This window comes from Saimiri boliviensis, chromosome 7 (genome assembly GCF_048565385.1).
Source record: "Saimiri boliviensis isolate mSaiBol1 chromosome 7, mSaiBol1.pri, whole genome shotgun sequence".
NCBI lineage: Eukaryota > Metazoa > Chordata > Mammalia > Primates > Cebidae > Saimiri > Saimiri boliviensis.
The window spans coordinates 68,407,050-68,426,754 of NC_133455.1; the positions used below are offsets into that span (position 1 = coordinate 68,407,050).

The following is a 19,705-nucleotide window of genomic DNA, read 5'->3' on the forward strand; positions in this document are numbered from 1 at the left end:
TCTGTTGCCCAGGCTGCTCAGTGCAGCCTTTATCTCCTGGGCTCAAGTGATCCTCCCACCTCAGACTCCCAAGTATCTGGGATTACAGGCACAAGCCACCACAGCTAATTTTTTCTTTTTTTTTTTTTTGAGACAGTTTCCCTCTTGTTGCCCAGGCATGCAGGTGATTCACCCGCCTTGGTCTCCCAAAGTGCTGGGATTACAGGTGTGAGCTGCTACACCTGGCTGATATTTAGTCTTTGAAATAGAGGTCAACCGTGTCATATCTGGTGTTTAGAGGGGTTAGCCCCACCCCCTGTTTTTTTTTTAATTAGGGAGATGTGATCTGTTTTCCTGACTGTTCCTTGTTTTTTCCTTGGTATGCTTGAGACATTGTTAGAGCAAACTGTATCTTCATAATTGTTGCCCACCTGCCCATCTGTTGTTTTTCATATTATGCTGGAAATTCCCTTCAATGCCTTCCTATTCCCCTACCCACCATTTCTGACTTAAAAAAAATATGCATATGCGTGTATATATGCATTTATATATCCCAATGTACTTTTAGGAGATAATGATTTAACAACTTTTTAAAAGATGATAAAGGGCCCAGTATTTATTTATTTATTTTTATGAGACAGTCTCACTCTGTTGCCCAGGCTGGAGTGCAATGGCACTATCTCAGCTCAGTGCAACCTCTGCCTCCCAGGTTCAAGTGATTCTCTTGCCTCAGCCTCCCGAGTAGCCGGGACTACAGGCGAATGCCACCACACCCGGCGAATTTTTGTATTTTTAGTTGAGATGGGATTTCACCACGTTGGCCAGATGGTCTCCATCTCTTGACCTTATGATCTGCCTGCCTCGGCCTCCCAAAGTGTTGGGATTACAGGTATACAGGTATGAGCCACCTCACCTGGCCCCTTTTTCTTTTCTTTTCTTTTTTTTTTGAGACATAGTCTTGCTCTGTCACCCAGGCTGGAGTGCAGTGGCATGATCTTGGCTCTCTGCCTTACTGCAACCTCTGTATCTCCAGTTCAAGCGATTCTCCTGTCTCAGCCTCCCAAGTAGCTGGGATTATAAGCATCCACCACCACACCTAACTACTTTTTTGCATTTTTAGTAGAGATGAGATTTTACCATGTTGGCCATGCTGGTTTCGAACCCCTGACCTCAAGTAATCCACCTACCTTGGCCTCTTAAAGTGCTAGGATTACAGGTGTGAGCTGCTGTGCCCGGATAGGGCTCAGTATTTCTTTCTTTCTTTTTCTTTTTTTTTTTTTTTTAGAGTGAATCTCATTCTGTTGCCCAGGTTGGAGTGCAGTGGCATGATCTTGGCTCACTGAAACCTCTCCCTCCTGGATTCAAGCAATTCTCCTGCCTCAGCCTCCTGAGTAGCTGGGATTACAGGCACATGCCACCACACCCAGCTAATTTTTGTATTTTTAGTAGAGACAGGATTTCACCGTGTTGGTCAGGCTGGTCTTGAACTCCGAACCTTGCGATCTACCCACCTTGGCCTCCCAAAGTTCTGGGATTACAGGCACCCTGCTGGCCCAATATTTCTTATGACTACTGGCCGTATAATTTCTGAAAGTACTCTGCTTAGAACTCTTTGACTGTTTCTTGCACTAATTTTAAAAAAATACATTTTATGTAGATAATTTGCCTTAAAGAAGATAAAAAGCCCGTAACTCTGAAAACTGTGTTTGGAAATTTTCCAAATCATCAAATTTCTTTTTTTTGAGACAGAGAGACAGAGCCTCGCACTGTTGCCCAGGCTGGAGTGCAGTGGCACAATCTAGGCTCACTGCAACCTCTCCATCTTCCAGGTTGAAGTGATTCTTTCTCCTGCCTCAGACTCTTGAGTAGCTGGGACTCCAAGTACCTGCCACCACGCCTGGCTAATGTTTGTATTTTTAGTACAGACGGGGTTTCACCATGTTGGCCATCTTTAAGAGAAATGGGGTTTCACTGTGTTTGCTTGGTTGGTCTTGAACTCCTGACCTCAGGTGATCCACCGGCGTCGGCCTCCCAAAGTGCTAGGATTACAGATGTGAGACATCTTGCCTGGTCTGACTTTTTTGTTTTAGAGACTAGGTTTCTCCATGTTGGTCAGGGTGGTCTCGAATTCCCAACTTCAGGTGATCTACCCGCCTCAGCCTCCCAAAGGGCTGGGATTACAGGCGTGACCCACTGCACCCAGCTCTGACTTTTTTTTTTTTTTCCTCCGCAGTGTTAATTCACTTTATTTTTCTTGTATAAAAACCATATGTTAGCCGGGCGCGGTGGCTCAAGCCTGTAATCCCAGCACTTTGGGAGGCCGAGGCAGGTGGATCACGAGGTCAAGAGATCGAGACCATCCTGGTCAACATGGTGAAACCCCGTCTCTACGAAAAATACAAAAAAATTAGCTGAGCATGGTGGCGCATGCCTGTAATCCCAGCTACTCAGGAGGCTGAGACAGGAGAATTGCCTGAACCCAGGAGGCGGAGGTTGCGGTGAGCCGAGATCGCGCCATTGCACTCCAGCCTGGGTAACAACAGTGAAACTCCGTCTCAAAAAAAAAAAAAAAAAAAAAAAAAAAAAAGATACTATGTTTTACCAGTGGCCTAGAGCTGTGTTTGAAAATGTCAGATGTGACCAACTGAGTGATGATGAGAGTCTAAAAAATTTTAGCATAAATTATTTATTTATTTTTTTGGATTGGAATCTTGTTCTGTTGACCGGGCTGGAGTGCAGTGATGTGATCATAGCTCACTGCAGCCTTAAACACTTTGGCTTAAGCAGTCCTCCTCCCACCTTAGCCTCCTGAGTAGCTGAGACCATAGGCACCTGCCACCATGCCCAGCTAATAATAATTATTATTATTTTGGCAATGAAATCTTTTTTTTTTTTTTTTTTTTTGAGACGGAGTTTCGCTCTTGTTACCCAGGCTGGAGTGCAATGGCACGATCTCGGCTCACCGCAACCTCCGCCTCCTGGGTTCAAGCAATTCTCCTGCCTCAGCCTCCTGAGTAGCTGGGATTACATGCATGCACCACCATGCCCAGCTAATGTTTTTTGTATTTTTAGTAGAGACGGGGTTTCACCATGTTGACCAGGATGGTCTCGATCTCTCGACCTCGTGATCCGCCCGCCTCAGCCTCCCAAAGTGCTGGGATTACAGGCTTGAGCCACCGCGCCCGGCTAGGCAATGAAATCTTGCTCTGTCACCCAGGCTGGAGTACAGTAGCACAATCTCAGCTCATTGCAACCTCTGCCTCCCAGGTTCAAGCAGTTCTCCTGTCTCAGCCTTGCGAGTAGCTGGGATTACAGGTGTGTGCCACCATGCCCAGCTGATTTTATTTTTATTTATTTTTATTTATTTTTTTAGTAGAGACGGTTTTACCATGTTGGCCAGGCTGGTATTGAACTCCTGACCTCGGTTGATCCAACCACCTTGGCCTCCCAGAGTGCTGGGATTACAGGCGTGAGCTACCATGCTTGGCCTATTATTATTATTACTATTTTTTTTTTTTTTTTTTGAGACGGAGTTTTGCTCTTGTTACCCAGGCTGGAGTGCAATGGCACGGTCTTGGCTCACTGCAACCTCCGCCTCCTGGGTTCAGGCAATTCTCCTGCCTCAGCCTCCTGAGTACCTGGGATTACAGGCACGTGCCCCCATGCCCAGCTAATTTTTTGTATTTTTAGTAGAGACGGGGTCTCACCATGTTGACCAGGATGGTCTCAATCTCTTGACCTTGTGATCCACCCGCCTCGGCCACCCAAAGTGCTGGGATTACAGGCGTGAGCCACCGCGCCTGGCTATTTTTTTTTTTTTTATAGACAGAGTGTTTCTGTGTTGCCCAGGCTGGTCTTGAACTCCTAACCTCAAGCAGTTCTCTTGCCTCAACCTCCCAAAGTGCTGAGGTTATAGGCAGAACCATATGTAAATATATTAACATTGCTGGTTCAAAGTAGGTTATAAGCAGAGCCATATATAAATATATGGACATTGCTGGTTCAAAGTAGATGTACATTTAAATTTTTTTTTTTTTTTTTTTTTTTTTTTGAGACTGAGTTTCTCTCTCGTTACCCAGGCTGGAGTGCAATGGCGCGATCTCGGCTCACCGCAACCTCCGCCTCCTGGGTTCAGGCAATTCTCCTGCCTCAGCCTCCCGAGTAGCTGGGATTACAGGCACACGCCACCATGCCCAGCTAATTTTTTGTATTTTTGGTAGAGACGGGGTTTCACCATGTTGACCAGGATGGTCTCGATCTCTCGACTTTGTGATCCACCCGTCTCGGCCTCTCAAAGTGCTGGGATTACAGGCTTGAGCCACCGCGCCCGGCCACATTTAAATTTTTAATATTTTCAAATTGGCCTTCAGAAAGGTTATACTAATTTATCACCATCTGTGTATGAAAATGCCTGTTTCTGATGAGGCGCGGCGGCTCATATCTGTAATGCCAGTGCTTTGGGAGGCCGAGGCAGGTGGATCACCTTTTGCTCTTGAGGTCAGAAGTTCAAGAACAGCCTGACCAACATGGTGAAACCCCATCTCTACCAAAAAAAGAAAGAAAAGAAAAATTAGCTGGGCATGGTGGCGCATGCCTATAGTCCCAGCTACTCGGGAGGCTGAGGCAGGATAATCACTTGAACCAAGGAGGCAGAGGTTGCAGTGAGCCGAGATCGCACCACTGCACTCCAGACAGAGAGAGACTGTCTCAAAAAATAAAAAATAAAAAATAAAAAACAAGAGACAAATAAGGAGGGAAGGAAGGAAGGAAATAAATGTCTGTTTCCCTGTACCCTTACCAATGCTGTATATTAGAGTTTGAACTTTTGGTAATCTGATGAATGAAAACTTACAAATGTATTATAAGTGGAGTTGCATTTTAAAAATTATGAGTGAGGGCCGGGCGCGGTGGCTCAAGCCTGTATTCCCAGCACTTTGGGAGGCCGAGGCGGGTGGATCACGAGGTCAAGAGATCGAGACCATCCTGGTCAACATGGTGAAACCCCGTCTCCACTAAAAAAATACAAAAAATCAGCTGGGCATGGTGGCGTGTGCCTGTAATCCCAGCTACTCAGGAGGCTGAGGCAGGAGAATTGCCTGAACCCAGGAGGCGGAGGTTGCGGTGAGCTGAGATCGCGCCATTGCACTCCAGCGTGGGTAACAAGAGCGAAAACTCCGTCTCAAAAAAAAAAAAAAAAAAAAAAAAAATTATGAGTGAGATTTGATCAGATTTTTACATATTTATTGGCTCTTGGTATTTTCTTTTCTTTTTGGAGGTTGGACGGGGGACGGAGTTTTGCTCTTGTTGCCTAGGCTGGAGTTTGTTTGGTGGTACCATCTTGGCTCACTGCAACCTCTGCTTCCCGGGTTCAAGCCATTCTCCTGCCTCAGCCTTCCAAGTAGCTGGGATTACAGGCATACGCCACCACACCCAGTTAGTTTTGTATTTTTAGTAGAGATGGGGTTTCTCCATGTTGGTCAGGCTGGTCTCGAACTCCCGACCTCAGGTGATCTGGCTGCCTCGGCCTCCCAAAGTGCTGGGATTTCAGGCATGAGCCTGGCCGGCTCTTGGTATTTTCAATGATGATTCTTGAGATTTCATTGAGTCTTCAGGTGTGATTGAATGGAATGGCTAAACATAAAAAAGCTTCAAAACTTGTGGTACTGTGAATCTGGGATGTCAGTTCAAAAGAAATGATGCTGTGAATGTAGGGTATTGCTGAGATGCCTATGATAACCTGCACACGTCACATGTTGACCCTTTTCTCAATTTCAGGTGATCATGGAGCTCAGCTTGGTCTCCATGGGACTGGTGGTGATGGAATACATGATGACACAGCAGGTGGAGAGGAAGGAGAAAACAGTCCAGATGCCCAACCCCAAGCTGGTCGGAGGACCCGGCGGGAAGCATGCACCTGCCCCTACTGTAAAGACAGTGAAGGAAGGTGAGTTGACCCAGCCAGTTTCTTAAAAATATAAAGAAAAAGGCTGGGCACGGTGGCTCAAGCCTGTAATCCCAGCACTTTGGGAGGCCGAGGCGGGTGGATCACGAGGTCAAGAGATCGAGACCATCCTGGTCAATATGTTGAAACCCCGTCTTTACTAAAAACACAAAAAATTAGCTTGGGCATGGTGGTGTGTGCCTGTAATCCCAGCTACTAAGGAGGCTGAGGCAGGAGAATTGCCTGAACCCAGGAGGCGGAGGTTGCGGTGAGCCGAGATTGCGCCATTGCACTCCAGCCTGGGTAACAAGAGCGAAACTCTGTCTCAAAAATAAATAAATACGGCCGGGCGCGGTGGCTCAAGCCTGTAATCCCAGCACTTTGGGAGGCCGAGGCGGGTGGATCACAAGGTCGAGAGATCGAGACCATCCTGGTCAACATGGTGAAACCCCGTCTCTACTAAAAATACAAAAAATTAGCTGGGCATGGTGGTGCGTGCCTGTAATCCCAGCTACTCAGGAGGCTGGGGCAGGAGAATTGCCTGAACCCAGGAGGCGGAGGTTGCGGTGAGCCGAGATCGCGCCATTGCACTCCAGCCTGGGTAACAAGAGCGAAACTCCGTCTCAAAAAAAAATAAATAAATAGCCAGGCGCGGTGGCTCAAGCCTGTAATCCCAGCACTTTGGGAGGCCGAGGCGGGTGGATCACGAGGTTGAGAGATCGAGACCATCCTGGTCAACATGTGAAACCCCGTCTCTACTAAAAATACAAAAAAACTAGCTGGGCGTGGTGGCGCGTGCCTGTAATCCCAGCTACTCAGGAGGCTGAGGCAGGAGAATTGCCTGAGCCCAGGAGGCGGAGGTTGCGGTGAGCCGAGATCGCGCCATTGCACTCCAGCCTGGGTAACAAGAGCGAAACTCCATCTCAAAAAAATAAATAAATAAATAAATAAATAAATAAATAAATAAAATATAAAGAAAAATTGGCCGGGCATGGTGGCTCACGCCTGTAATCCAAGCACTTTGGAGGCCAAGGCAGGCAGATCAAGTTAATTTTTTTTAGGATTTGATACTCAGAGCTAGGTGCAATGGCTCATGCCTATAATCGTGGCACTTTGGGAGGCCGTGATAGAAGGATTACTTGAACCCAGGAGTTTGAGACCAGCCTGACCAACAAAGTGATAGCCCATCTCTACAATTTTTTTTTTTTTAAAAACGAAGTCCTGCTTTGTTGCCCAAGTGTGAGTACAGTGGCATGATCTTGGCTCACTGCAACCTCTGCCTCCCATGTTCAGGCAATTCTCCTGCCTCAGCCTCCTGAGTAGCTGGGACTACAGACATGTGCCACCACACCTGGCTAATTTTTATATTTTTAGGACAGATGGGGTTTCACCATGTTGGCCAGGATTGTCTTGATCTCCTGACCTCAGGTGATCTGCCTGCCTCGGCCTCTCAAAGTGCTGCAATTACAGATGTGAGCAACTGCACCCGGCCTTTCTACAGATTTTAGTGGGAATATTTTACTGGCAATAAAAAGAGGAAATGAAATTTTTTTTTTTTTTTTTTTTTGAGACGGAGTCTTGCTTTGTTTTCCATGCTGGAGTGCAGTGGTGCAATCTTGGCTCACTGCAGCCTCCACTGCAAGTTCAAGTGATTCTCCTGCCTCAGCCTCCCAAGTAGCTGAGACTATAGGCTCGTGCTACCACGTGCAGCTAATGTTTTGTATTTTTAGTAGAGATGGGGTTTCACCATGTTAGCCAGGATGGTCTCAATCTCCTGACCTTGGGAGTTGCCCAGCTCGACCTCCCGAAGTGCTGGGACTACAGGCATGAGCCACCTTGCCTGGTCAAAAAAACATTTTTTTTAGAGACAGAGTTTCACTCTTGTTGCCCAGGCTGGAGTGCAATGGCGTGATCTTGGCTCACTGCAACCTCTATCTCCTGGGTGCAAGCAATTCTCCTGCCTCAGTCTCCCAAGCAGCAGGGATCACAGGCTTGTGCCACCACGCCCAGCTAATTATAGGGTTTTAGCATGTTGGTCAGGCTTGTCTCGAACTCCTGACTCAGGTGATCCTTCCACCTTGGCCTCCCAAAATGGTGTGAGCCACTGCATCCAGCATTTTTTTTTTTTTTTTTTTTAGACAGAGTCTCACTATGTCACCCAGGCTGGAGTGCAATGGCACGATTTCGGCTCACTGCAACCTCCACCTCCCAGGTTCAAGCGATTCTCCTGCCTCAGCCTCCTGAGTAGCTGGGATTACAGGCGTGTGCCACCGCGCCCAGCTAATTTTTGTATTTTTAGTAGAGACGGGGTTTCAACATTTTGGCCAGGCTGGTCTCAAACTCCTGACCTCGTGATCCACCCTCCTTGGCCTCCCGAAGTGCTGGGATTACAGGCGTGAGCCACTGCGCCTGGCCCTTTTTTTTTTTTAGACGGAGTCTCACCAAGCTGGAGTACAGTGGCGGGGTGATCTTGGCTCAGTGCAACCTCCACCCCTGGGTTCAAGTGATTCTCTTGCCTCAGACTCCTGAGTAGCTGGGACTACAGGTGCGTGCTGCCACGCTCAGCTAACTTTGATATTTTTAGTAGAGATGGAGTTTTGTTTTTTTTTGGTTTTTTTTTGACAGAGTTTCACACTTGTTACCCAGGCTGGAGTGCAATGGGCGCGATCTCGGCTCACTGCAACCTCCGCCTCCTGGGTTCAGGCAATTCTCCTGTCTCAGCCTCCCCAGTAGCTGGGATTACAGGCACACACCACCATGCCCAGCTAATTTTTTGTATTTTTAGTAGAGACGGGGTTTCACCATGTTGACCAGGATGGTCTTGATCTCTTGACCTCATGATCCACCCGCCTCAGCCTCCCAAAGTGCTGGGATTATAGGCATGAGCCACCACGCCCGGCCAACAGATGGAGTTTGACCATATTGGCCAGGATGATCTCCATCTCTTGACCTTGTGATCTGCCCACCTCACTGCTGAGACTGCAGGCTTGAGCCATCCTTGGCTGGCCTAACTTAAATTTTTTTATAGAGATAGGGTCTCCCTGTGTTGCCCAGGCTAGTCTCAAATTTCTGTGCTTAAGCAATCCTCCTGCCTTGGCCCCACAAAGTATTAGGATTACAGGTATGAGCTACCTTGCTCAGCCTAGAAGTCTTTTTTTTTTTTTTTTTTTGAGACGGAGTTTCACTCTTGTTACCCAGGCTGGAGTGCAATGGCGCGATCTCGGCTCACCGCAACCTCCGCCTCCTGGGCTCAGGCAATTCTCCTGCCTCAGCCTCCTGAGTAGCTGGGATTACAGGCACGCGCCACCACGCCCAGCTAGTTTTTTGTATTTTTAGTAGAGACGGAGTTTCACCATGTTGACCAGGATGGTCTCGATCTCTCGACCTCGTGATCCACCCGTCTCGGCCTCCCAAAGTGCTGGGATTACAGGCTTGAGCCACCGCGCCCAGCCAATTTTTTGTATTTTTAGTAGAGACGGGGTTTCACCATGTTGACCAGGCTGGTCTCGATCTCTTGACCTTGTGATCCACCCGCCTCGGCCTCCCAAAGTGCTGGGATTACAGGCTTGAGCCACCGCGCCCGGCCTAGAAGTCTTTTTAAAAAGAAGCATTGGCTGGGCATGGTGTAGTCCCAGCACTTTGGGAGGCCAAGGCGGGCAGATCACCTGAGGTCAGGAGTTCAAGACCAGCCTGACCAACATGGAGAAACCCTGTCTCTACTAAAAATACAAAAGTAGGTGGGCGTGGTGTTGTGTGCCTGTAAGCCCAGCTACTCAGGAGGCTGAGGCAGGAGACTCGCTTGAACCTGGGAGGCGGAGGTTTTGGTGAGCTGAGATAGTTCCATTGCACTCTAGCCTGGGCAACAAAAGTGAAAGTTATCTCAAAAAAAAAAAAAAAATGCCTCTGGCCTGGCACAGTGGCTCACACTTATAATCCCAGCACTTTGGGAGGCAGAGACAGGTGGATTCATCACCTGAGGTCAGCGGTTTGCGATCAGCTTGGCCAACATGGCTAACCCCGTTTCTACTAGAGATACAAAAAGTAGTTGAGCCTGGTGGCGTGCACTTGTAGTCCCAGCTACTTGGGAGGTTGAGGCCAGATAATCTCTTGAACCTGGGAAGGAGAGGGAGAGGTTGCAGTGAGCTATGATCATGCTACTGCACTCCAGCCTGGACGACAGAGTGAGACTTCATCTCAAAAAAACAGAACAGAATGAACAACAAAAAAAAATGAAGCCTTAGCTAGGCGCGGTGGCTCACGCCTGTAATCCCAGCTATTTGGGAGGCCCAGGTGGGCAGCTCACGAGATCAGGAGATCGAGACCATCCTGGCTAACACGGTGAAACCCCATCTCTACTAAAAATAAAAAAAATTGCCGGGCGCGGTGGCTCAAGCCTGTAATCCCAGCACTTTGGGAGGCCAAGGCGGGTGGATCACGAGGTCAAGAGATCGAGACCATCCTGGTCAACATGGTGAAACCCCGTCTCTACTAAAAATACAAAAAATTAGCTGGGCATGGTGGTGCGTGCCTGTAATCCCAGCTACTCAGGAGGCTGAGGCAGGAGAATTGCCTGAGCCCAGGAGGCGGAGGTTGCCGTGAGCCGAGATCGCGCCATTGCACTCCAGCCTGGGCAACAAGAGCAAAACTCCGTCTCAAAAAAAAAAAAAAAAATTAGCCGGCGTGGTTGCCCACACCTGTAGTCCTAGCTACTTGGGAGGCTGAGACAGGAGAATCACTTGAACCCAGGAGGCAAATGTTGCAGTAAGCTGAGATTGTGCCACTGCACTTCAGCCTGGGTGACGGAGAGAGACTCAGTCTCAAAAACCAACAAACGGAAGCCTTTTTCGAAAATAAAAGTTTGGTCACACCTATAATCCCAGCACTTTGGGAGGCTGAGGCGGGCGGATCACAAGGTCAGGGGTTTGAGACCAGCCTGACCAACACGGTGAAACCCAGTCTCTACATATAAATACAAAAATTAGCTGAGTGTGGTGGCGCGCCTGTAATCCCAGCTACTTGGGAGGCTGAGGCAGGAGAATTGCTTGAACCCAGGAGGGGGAGTTTGCGGTGAGCCAAGAGCGCACCATTGAGCCAAGAGCGCACCATTGCACTCTAGCCTGGGCGACAGAGTGAGACTCTGTCTCAAAAAAAAAAACAAAAAACGAAACAGTTTGAGTAAGTTTGGTGTAGGTTGGGTAATTGCTGTTGATACTTTGTGGTTCTTTAGTTTCTGTCTCTAGAATGAATGATAAATAGTTGTATTCTCACTTTTAGGGGTTCAGGGGATCCTGGCAAAAAGAAACAGCATATTTGCCACATCCAAGGCTGTGGGAAAGTATATGGCAAGACCTCACACCTGCGGGCACACTTGCGCTGGCATACTGGCGAGAGACCATTTATGTGTACCTGGTCATACTGTGGGAAACGCTTTACACGTTCGGATGAGCTGCAGAGGCACAAACGTACACACACAGGTGAGCAAGAGCCTGTGGGAGAGAAAAATAGTAATAGAATGAAAAACACAAAATACACTTACAAAATAACTAAAATTTCTTAGCAACTTAATTTGAAACTGAATTATATGGGTCACAAATGGAATTGGAGTTAATCTAGAAAACTTTTAAAGGAAGGAGGGCCGGGTACTATGGCTCACGCCTGTAATCCCAAGACTTTGGGAGGCCAAGGTGGGTGGATCTCTTGAGGTCAGGAGTTCGATACCAGCCTGGCCAACATGGGGAAACCCCATCTACTAAAAATACAAAATAGCCAGGCTTGGTGTTGGGCACCTATAATCCCAGCTACTTGGGAAGCTGAGGTAGGAGAATCACTTGAACCCAGAAGGCGGAAGTTGCAGTGAGCTGAGATTGCCCTACTGCACTCCCACCTGGGTGACAGAGCAAGACTCTGTCTCAAAGAAAAAAAAGGAAGGAGCTAGATTTTGAGTGGGATTTTGAAGGCAAAGTATTGAAACCATTACTCTTAGTCTTTGCCTTGCCTTACTTTTCTGCTAAGTTCTACTGTCCTTACTGAGTACTCCTTAACCTTTATCTACTTTTCTTCCCCGTCCCCCCAACCAAAAGGAAAAGATACTTCAAGATTTTTCTTGTTTTTAATCATCTTGTCATACTGGCCTTATTCAGCCTAGTAGAGTTTGAAAGCAGTGAATTAGGTAAGGTAATCTTACTTCCTAACATGTCAGCTTCTTTTCTTCCTTTACCTAGGTGAGAAGAAATTTGCCTGCCCTGAGTGTCCTAAGCGCTTCATGAGGAGTGACCACCTGTCAAAACATATCAAGACCCACCAGAATAAGAAGGGTGGCCCAGGTGTAGCCCTGAGTGTGGGCACTTTGCCCCTGGACAGTGGGGCAGGTTCAGAAGGCAGTGGCACTGCCACTCCTTCAGCCCTTATTACCACCAACATGGTAGCCATGGAGGCCATCTGTCCAGAGGGCATTGCCCGTCTTGCCAACAGTGGCATCAACGTCATGCAGGTGGCGGATCTGCAGTCCATTAATATCAGTGGCAATGGCTTCTGAGATCAGGCACCTGGGGCCAGAGACATATGGGCCATACTCATCAACCCTGGGATGCAAGGTAGCATGGGTCCAAGAGACATGTGGGAAGAGAGAGCCATGAAGCATTAAAATGCATGGTGGTGGGAAGAATTGGGAGAGGGATACAAGAGAAGAGATGGGGTCCTGGCACCCATCTGTATCATCAGTGCCTCTTTGAAGGTGGGAAACATTAGTGAAAATTCTGTTGGTGCCACCCTTTGATGAGCATTTGTTTGACCCCAGTTTCTTCTTAAACTTCTTACTCCGGCCTACCCTTCCTGCATTTCTCTTCTCAGCTCTTCCATGATGGATCACCCCCCGCCCGTTTCCTAAAGCCATCATGCCTTGATAAATATATATGATCATTGAAATACTTTTTAACAAAAAACAGATTCTATATTATTATATATATATATATATATATATAAAGATATATAGAGATGCATTCACAGGGGTTGGCTGGGAGGAGGAAGAAGACCATTCTGTGACCAAAATACCTTGGTCATTTTTTTTTTTATATTGCCTTATTTCCCTATGGCTGAGCCTTGTTGTGACACATCAAGCTTTTCTGTAGATGTTGTCTTGGCTTCCCACCAGATTAAGCATTCATATGCTCTGCTTTTAGTTTATATATACATACATAATGTTTTTCCTTTCATAATTTTGTCTTTTTATTTGGGATCAGCTTCTTGCACTCCTTTCCTGACTCAGCTGTTGCCATCTCACATTCTCTCATCTGATCACTTCATGTTTTATTTTTGTTGGTGCCTGGATTAGGCACTTCTGTCAATTTTTTAAAGACCTTAGTTCCAGCAGCAGAATGGAAAAACCTTGAAGCCCAGGCTGATGCTTGAAGTAGCTGTGGAGGGAGTATTAAAAATACTACTGACGCAGGCACCTTCTTGGCGCTGGAGAGTCAAAGGCATCTCCCTTCATTAGCTGTTCTAAGCATTGAGAATTAGGAGTCTTTCAGTGGAATTGTACAAGAGACTCTTTGAAGATAATAATCTTGGCTAAGATGGTATAAACTGTCAAAAAATGGTCCAGTAATAGGTAGGGGGCTTTCACTAGGAAAATCATGTGCTGAGAAGAGGAAATGACTCATGGTAGTCAGGTTCAGGAGTTAGTGGAGTATTTGGACATTGATATCACTATCTTCTAAGGTAGTTCTAAGTTTTAACGTGGGCTTCTGAGTTTATATTCTGAAAGGAAATACACTTCTTCTTTTGAACATCCCCACTAGGTTCTTTTCCATTGTTGAGAAGGAGCATCAGCCAATGAATCTGTTCGAGGTTTCCATTCTGCAGAACTCCTCCAGAGCATGTGCTAGTGGCAGAACAGTGGTTCTTAACAATCTTTTCCCTTAACTTCATTGTATGTTCTTGGGTGGTTCCTAAGGGAAAAGGAAGCACATGATCATAAGAATGATAGCCCAGAACAAAAAGAAATCTTGTCTTACCACTGTGGTTTATAGGAGAGATGGGGAGAAATCATCCTGTTTTCTCCATGACCTGATTCCAGAAGAGACTGATCCAAAAATTATAACGGCAGGGAACCTAGTGCATTTGGCACTGAGATTTAAATGCAACCAGAATTGTCCTCAAGGCCCAGCCATAAAAGCATTGTCTCTCTCAATCTTCTGGTACCTTGTTAGAGAGCTTTTCACTGTGAGGAAATACGGCAAAATGGCTGTGTGTGTGTGTGTGTGTGTGTGTGTGTGTGTGTAATCTGTTAGGTTGGGGATAGGTTTTCTGCTAGCCAATATTAAAAGAGACCTGCAATAAAAAAAAAATTACCCTGATCTGATAGAAAGCAAGTGTTTTTGTATGACTGTCTGTGTGAATGTGTGTTTATGCCTGTATATGTCTACACACAGATGAGAGATTATATTTGAAATTGTTGGAAAATAAATCAGATCAAAATGCCTTTCAGACCCACTACCTAGAAATCTATCTTAAAACCTGGATATGTTCCTAAGGTCATTTCTTTGCTTATGCTAAATTAATTACAATTATGAATGGAGGATGTTCTACTGTAACTTTTTTAAAAAAGAAACTATTTTTGTGTTTGAAAGTGATGCCAACATCCAGATCTATAGCAGAGTCCTTATTCTTTTCATAAGTCTTTTTACTTTGGCTACAAATAGATGATGGTATGATTTTATTATATATTTTATATAAAATCCATCCAAATTAAGTTTTGGGTAAATGTATTGTTGTTTAACCTGAAATACAGTAACTTAATACTCTAAACAATAGTTCACTCCATTTGGTCCTTTCTCCACAAATGTAATTCTGTTTTAAGCTCAGGAACTATTGCAAGGAACTTTCCCCAGATCAACTTCTATTAACGCTGACATACAAGTCATCCATGCCCAGCCACTATCATACACTTTATTCTCACTGAAAGGCAGAATTCAGTACCTGTTATTTTATGTCTATAATCATGTACTTTGGCATCTTTTGGAGGAAAGGGGCAGGGTAACTCACTGGAGTGTACAGTATTTTGCTAGTGCATTTCAAGAAATGGAATCTTCTCCAGTATGAAATTATTAGATATAAACTAGTGTAATGATGCTGAGGATATAAGTTTATAGAAGGTAATTTGATACTTCTCTTGAATGGAAAGCTGCTGGTTTACCCTCAAACTTCTTCGTTAGCATTACCATGAGTGAATTGTATCTAATTATTTCCACTTGCCCTGTTCTCACCAAGGAAGCTCCAGATCCAATATCTTGTTAGGCCCCCAAACAGAAGTAGCTGCTTCTTTTGTCTCCTAGCAGTAGTGAGCCACTCAGTCTTTTTCACGGGAAGTTAGGAGCCTACATTCCTTGAGTTAGGAGCTCATTACAGAAAAACCCCGTTTCCCTGAACTTCTGGTCAATAGAAATTAATGTAATGACAGGCAAATTGATTCTGAATTTTTTTTTCGAGTTTTTTTTTTCATTTTTTTGAATGAGTTTTAAAATTTTTTTTAGATGGCCGGGCGCGGTGGCTCAAGCCTGTAATCCCAGCACTTTGGGAGGCCGAGGAGGGTGGATCACGAGGTCAAGAGATTGAGACCGTCCTGGTCAACATGGTGAAACCTTGTCTCTACTAAAAATACAAAAAATTAGCTGGGCATGGTGGCGCGTGCCTGTAATCCCAGCTACTCAGGAGGCTGAGGCAGGAGAATTGCCTGAACCCAGGAGGCGGAGGTTGCGGTGAGCCGAGATCGCGCCATTGCACTCCAGCCTGGGTAACAAGAGCGAAACTCCGTCTCAAAAAAAAAAAAAAAATTTTTTTTTTTTTAAGATGACCAAACCTTGCAGGGCAGGGGATGCCCAGAAGAGTGGTGAGATAGTAAAACACTCATTTCCTCATCCTTTCAGGTTGCCCATTCATATTCATTTGTTTGTCACTGACTGTCTCACTTTTTATCCAGAACAGTAACAACACACACCATCTTCCTTCAGGGACTTCCCACAGGCACTCTGTGAGTGCTACACAGAATGCAATTTAATGGGTATTTCTCAGCCTGGTTCAGAAAAAATTGAACCTTTGATCCCAGAAAGTATATATTAAAGTGTGGGATAAAGATTATGATTAGGGGAGGGTTGGAGACAAAAGCTGTAAATTACTATGGCTGATTTATTTCTACTATATACATATATATTTTTTGCTTTTGTATATCCTATATCGGAAACTAAGCATTGTATTTTTTTTAAACAAATCTAAGAAAGCACTATGAACTGCAGGTGTTTGACTTTCAAAATATATTTTGTATTTGTAGTATCTTCACATCGTGTGAATACTGGAAGCTGCAGCTCTTTGCTAGGATGCAATAAATTTATATACCTTTTGAGGGGTTCTTCTGGGGGTGCTAATCAGGCCCCTGTTATGCTTAGGGGGAGCCCTGGTGCTACTTGCTTGAAATTTTCAGTTGTAAGTACCCTGATGCCTTTTGGACCTTGGGATCAGATCAAGAGTTTTGGAGATCAGGTACCAAGGAAATAAGGACAGTCTAGCTGCCTCAAGTGAGGGGTCCTTTGCATAGCTCTCCTTCCCCCTCACTGAAGCTGGGTAGCTTCTTGGGGTTGAGAGGGAAAATGTGAAATCTCAGAATTTATCTCCCTTTGAAGAGAGCCAGTAACTTATGTACCAGGATGAAAGGTGGCAGCAGTAGCTTTGGGGAAAGGGAGGAGGATATGGCACTTCTCCAACCCCGGAAAACATTGCTTTTGAAAACAGCTGATAAAATATGAGCCGGTTATTACTTCTGTTTGGGAGACTGTGCTCTCTCTGGTGCCTCGCTCTTGGCTCTACTCCACAGATACCAGACCTCTTTTAGGAGGATGAGCAGACCAGCTTTGAGGTTGACCTGTTTCTCTTTGTCTGCCTTCCCAAAACACCAGCCCCCAGGAAGACATTAAGCAGCCTTAAGCTTAAATTCCTACTCCCTCTTCCAAATTTGGCTCACTTGTCTTAGATCCAAGTTAAGGAAAGGGGAAAAAGGGGGAGTCCCTGACTTTATTACTTACTCCCCTAAGTCTTCTCCACTCTGACTTCCCCAAACCCAGAAAAATTTTCTCCACAGTGTTCATTTGAAAGAGGAGTATTTTGTTCCATTTTCCCTTTCCTCATTATCAAACAGCCTCAGTCTTCCTTGTCTCTGCTAAGGGAGTAGAGGTGTAATGATCTGCCCCTCAGCTGCCCTAAATCCTAGCTAAGTATCAGGGGGAAAAAAAAAAAAGGCCTAACAAATGGGATTAGACTAGGGCTGCAAGTAGTGAGGATTTTGTTGATACCTCTCCTGGGATGTGTGCTTTCCCAAACCTTGCCTTCAGGAATTACACTGTGCCTTCTTCCCAGGGATACGGGCTCTGTCTTCCCAGTGCTCCAAATTCCCGTGACTGCCCTTGAACATTGTGGACAAGGGTGGATCTTCATATTTCTGATCATCCCTTTCTCCCAGTGAAATCCCATAGCCCTTACCTAGAGTCTAGGGCACAAAGACTTTGGGGAAGATATGCTGAGATTGACCTGAGGAGAGATCTACACACACCAGTGGCAGCTGCCCCAGGGCCTGCTTCCTCTTCCTAAGTCTGTCATCCTCTGTAAGGGAGGGGTGGTGCTCTGATCTCTGGTGCCTAAAAACCCAAGTTAATTTCTCTTTCTTAACACTGGCAATAACCAGTCCACACCACTGTTGCCTTTTAAAACCTCTTAATCTCATGCTGCGTTTGTTGATTCCAATCCAATTATCACCAGGGCTGTGTGGATAAATGCTTTTAAATGCTCTCTCTTGCTCTTCCCCATCACCCCCAACTCTTAGGTATGTATGATGCTAATCTTGTCCTTAAGTAAGTTTCTTCCTGCTCCTTTTGTATCTTCCTTCCTTGTCTTTCCTACCTTTTGTCTCTGGGTGTTTTGGGGCTTTTTTTTTTTTTTTTTTTTTTTTTTTGCCTTTTGTACAAAGATTAGTTTCAATGTAGTCTGTAGCCTCCTTTGTAAACCAATTAAAAAGTTTTTTAATAAAAAGCCATGTCTCTGGTGTATTGATGAGGGTTGGGAATGGGGAGAGTGTATGTTTAAAACTTCATACTCTGAACCTTACAAAGGTTTCCAGCTACACTGTGTTGTGCTCCCATACACGTGTTAATCAGTGCAGTTGCCCTACACTTAACTCCCAGATAAATGGTTTTGTGATCAGATCAGTGTGCCACAACTACATGGAAATGTGGAGGACCAAGTCAAATGGGCAGCACTTTTTTCCCCCATATGCTTTCTTATTTTTGAATAATTTTAGATTTACAGAAAAGTTGCAAAGCTAGGACAGAGTTTCCATATAATCCTTACCCAGTCTCCCTCATCGTTAACCATGACCATGGTACATTGTCAAAATTAAGAAACTGGCATTGAGCCGGGCATGGTGGCTCACGCCTGTAATCCAAGCACTTTGGAGGCCAAGGCAGGTGGATCACCTGAGGTCGGGAGTTCAAGACCAGCCTGACCCACAAGGTGAAACCCTGTCTTAAAAAAAAAAAATAAGGGCCGGGCGTGGTGGCTCAAACCTGTAATCCCAGCACTTTGGGAGGCCGAGGCGGGTGGATCACGAGGTCGAGAGATCGAGACCATCCTGGTCAACATGGTGAAACCCCGTCTCCACTAAAAATACAAAAAACTAGCTGGGCGTGGTGGCGCTTGCCTGTAATCCCAGCGACTTAGGAGGCTGAGACAGGAGAATTGCCTGAGCCCAGGAGGCGGAGGTTGCGGTGAGCCGAGATCGCGCCATTGCACTCCAGCCTGGGTAACAAGAGTGAAACTCCGTCTCAAAAAAAAAAAAAAAAAAAAAAGAGATCGAGACCATCCTGGTCAATACGGTGAAACCCCGTCTCTACTAAAAATACAAAAAAGTAGCTGGGCATGGTGGCACATGCCTGTAATCCGAGCTACTCAGGAGGCTGAGGCAGGAGAATTGCCTGAACCCAGGAGGCGGAGGTTGCGGTGAGCCGAGATCCCGCCATTGCACTCCAGCCTGAGTAACAAGAGCAAAACTCCATCTCAAAAAAAAAAAAAAAAAAAAAATTTAAATAATATATAAGTACACAGGTTTGAATAGCTTAGAAAAAAATAAATACATAAAAATTAATTTTTTTTAATTTTTTTTATTTTTTAGAGCCAGGGTAGGGTTTCTCCATCTTGGCCAGGCTGGTCTCGAACTCCTAACCTCAGGTTATCCTCCTGCCTTGGCCTCCCAAAGTGCTGGGATTACAGGCATGAGCCACCGCGCCAGGCCAAAAATTTTTTAAAATAAAAAATTTTAAATAAATATGGGGGTCTTACTATGTACATGCCCAGGCTAGTTTCAAACTCATGGCCTTCCAAAGTATTGGGATTACAGGCATGAGCCACAGCGCCCAGGCTCTAATAGCATCTTAACTCTAAAATGTAACAGCCCAGAGCAGGTATAGTTCCCATAAACCTGACTGGAATGTTTCTATCTTGGAAAGAACTAGTTATTCAAAGCTCTGGGTGAGGAGACTGCCTTTCTGCCTGATCCTTACCCTGCTCCCACTCTGGACGAGATAGTCTCCTAAGACATTCCAGACATAAGAAGCTATTTCACCTTCAAACCTCCCCTCAACCCCACCACACACAGCACTCCAGACTTATCTGATCTGGGAGCCAGTGAAAGAAAGTAGCTGGAAGTACAACATTCCACCTTACTGGCAAGGCCCCGCAGACTCCTGG

The 19,705-nt window shown here is 45.7% G+C and overlaps 1 protein-coding gene and 1 pseudogene across 2 annotated transcripts in view; one reads left to right on the forward strand and one right to left on the reverse strand.

Moving 5' to 3' along the window:
* The window catches only part of SP1 (Sp1 transcription factor), a 30,747-nt gene extending 14,927 nt beyond the window's left edge, over window positions 1-15,820 (forward strand). For both annotated transcript variants that reach the window (XM_039472410.2, XM_074402683.1), the window contains exons 4-6: window positions 5,755-5,923; window positions 11,195-11,394; window positions 12,142-15,820. In XM_039472410.2, the coding sequence (XP_039328344.1) occupies window positions 5,755-5,923; window positions 11,195-11,394; window positions 12,142-12,455 (683 nt within the window). In that variant the 3' untranslated portion in view covers window positions 12,456-15,820. The remainder of the gene's footprint in view (window positions 1-5,754; window positions 5,924-11,194; window positions 11,395-12,141) is intronic.
* On the reverse strand, window positions 5,930-6,873 carry LOC141585121 (uncharacterized; annotated as a pseudogene).
* Window positions 15,821-19,705: the final 3,885 nt, after the last annotated feature.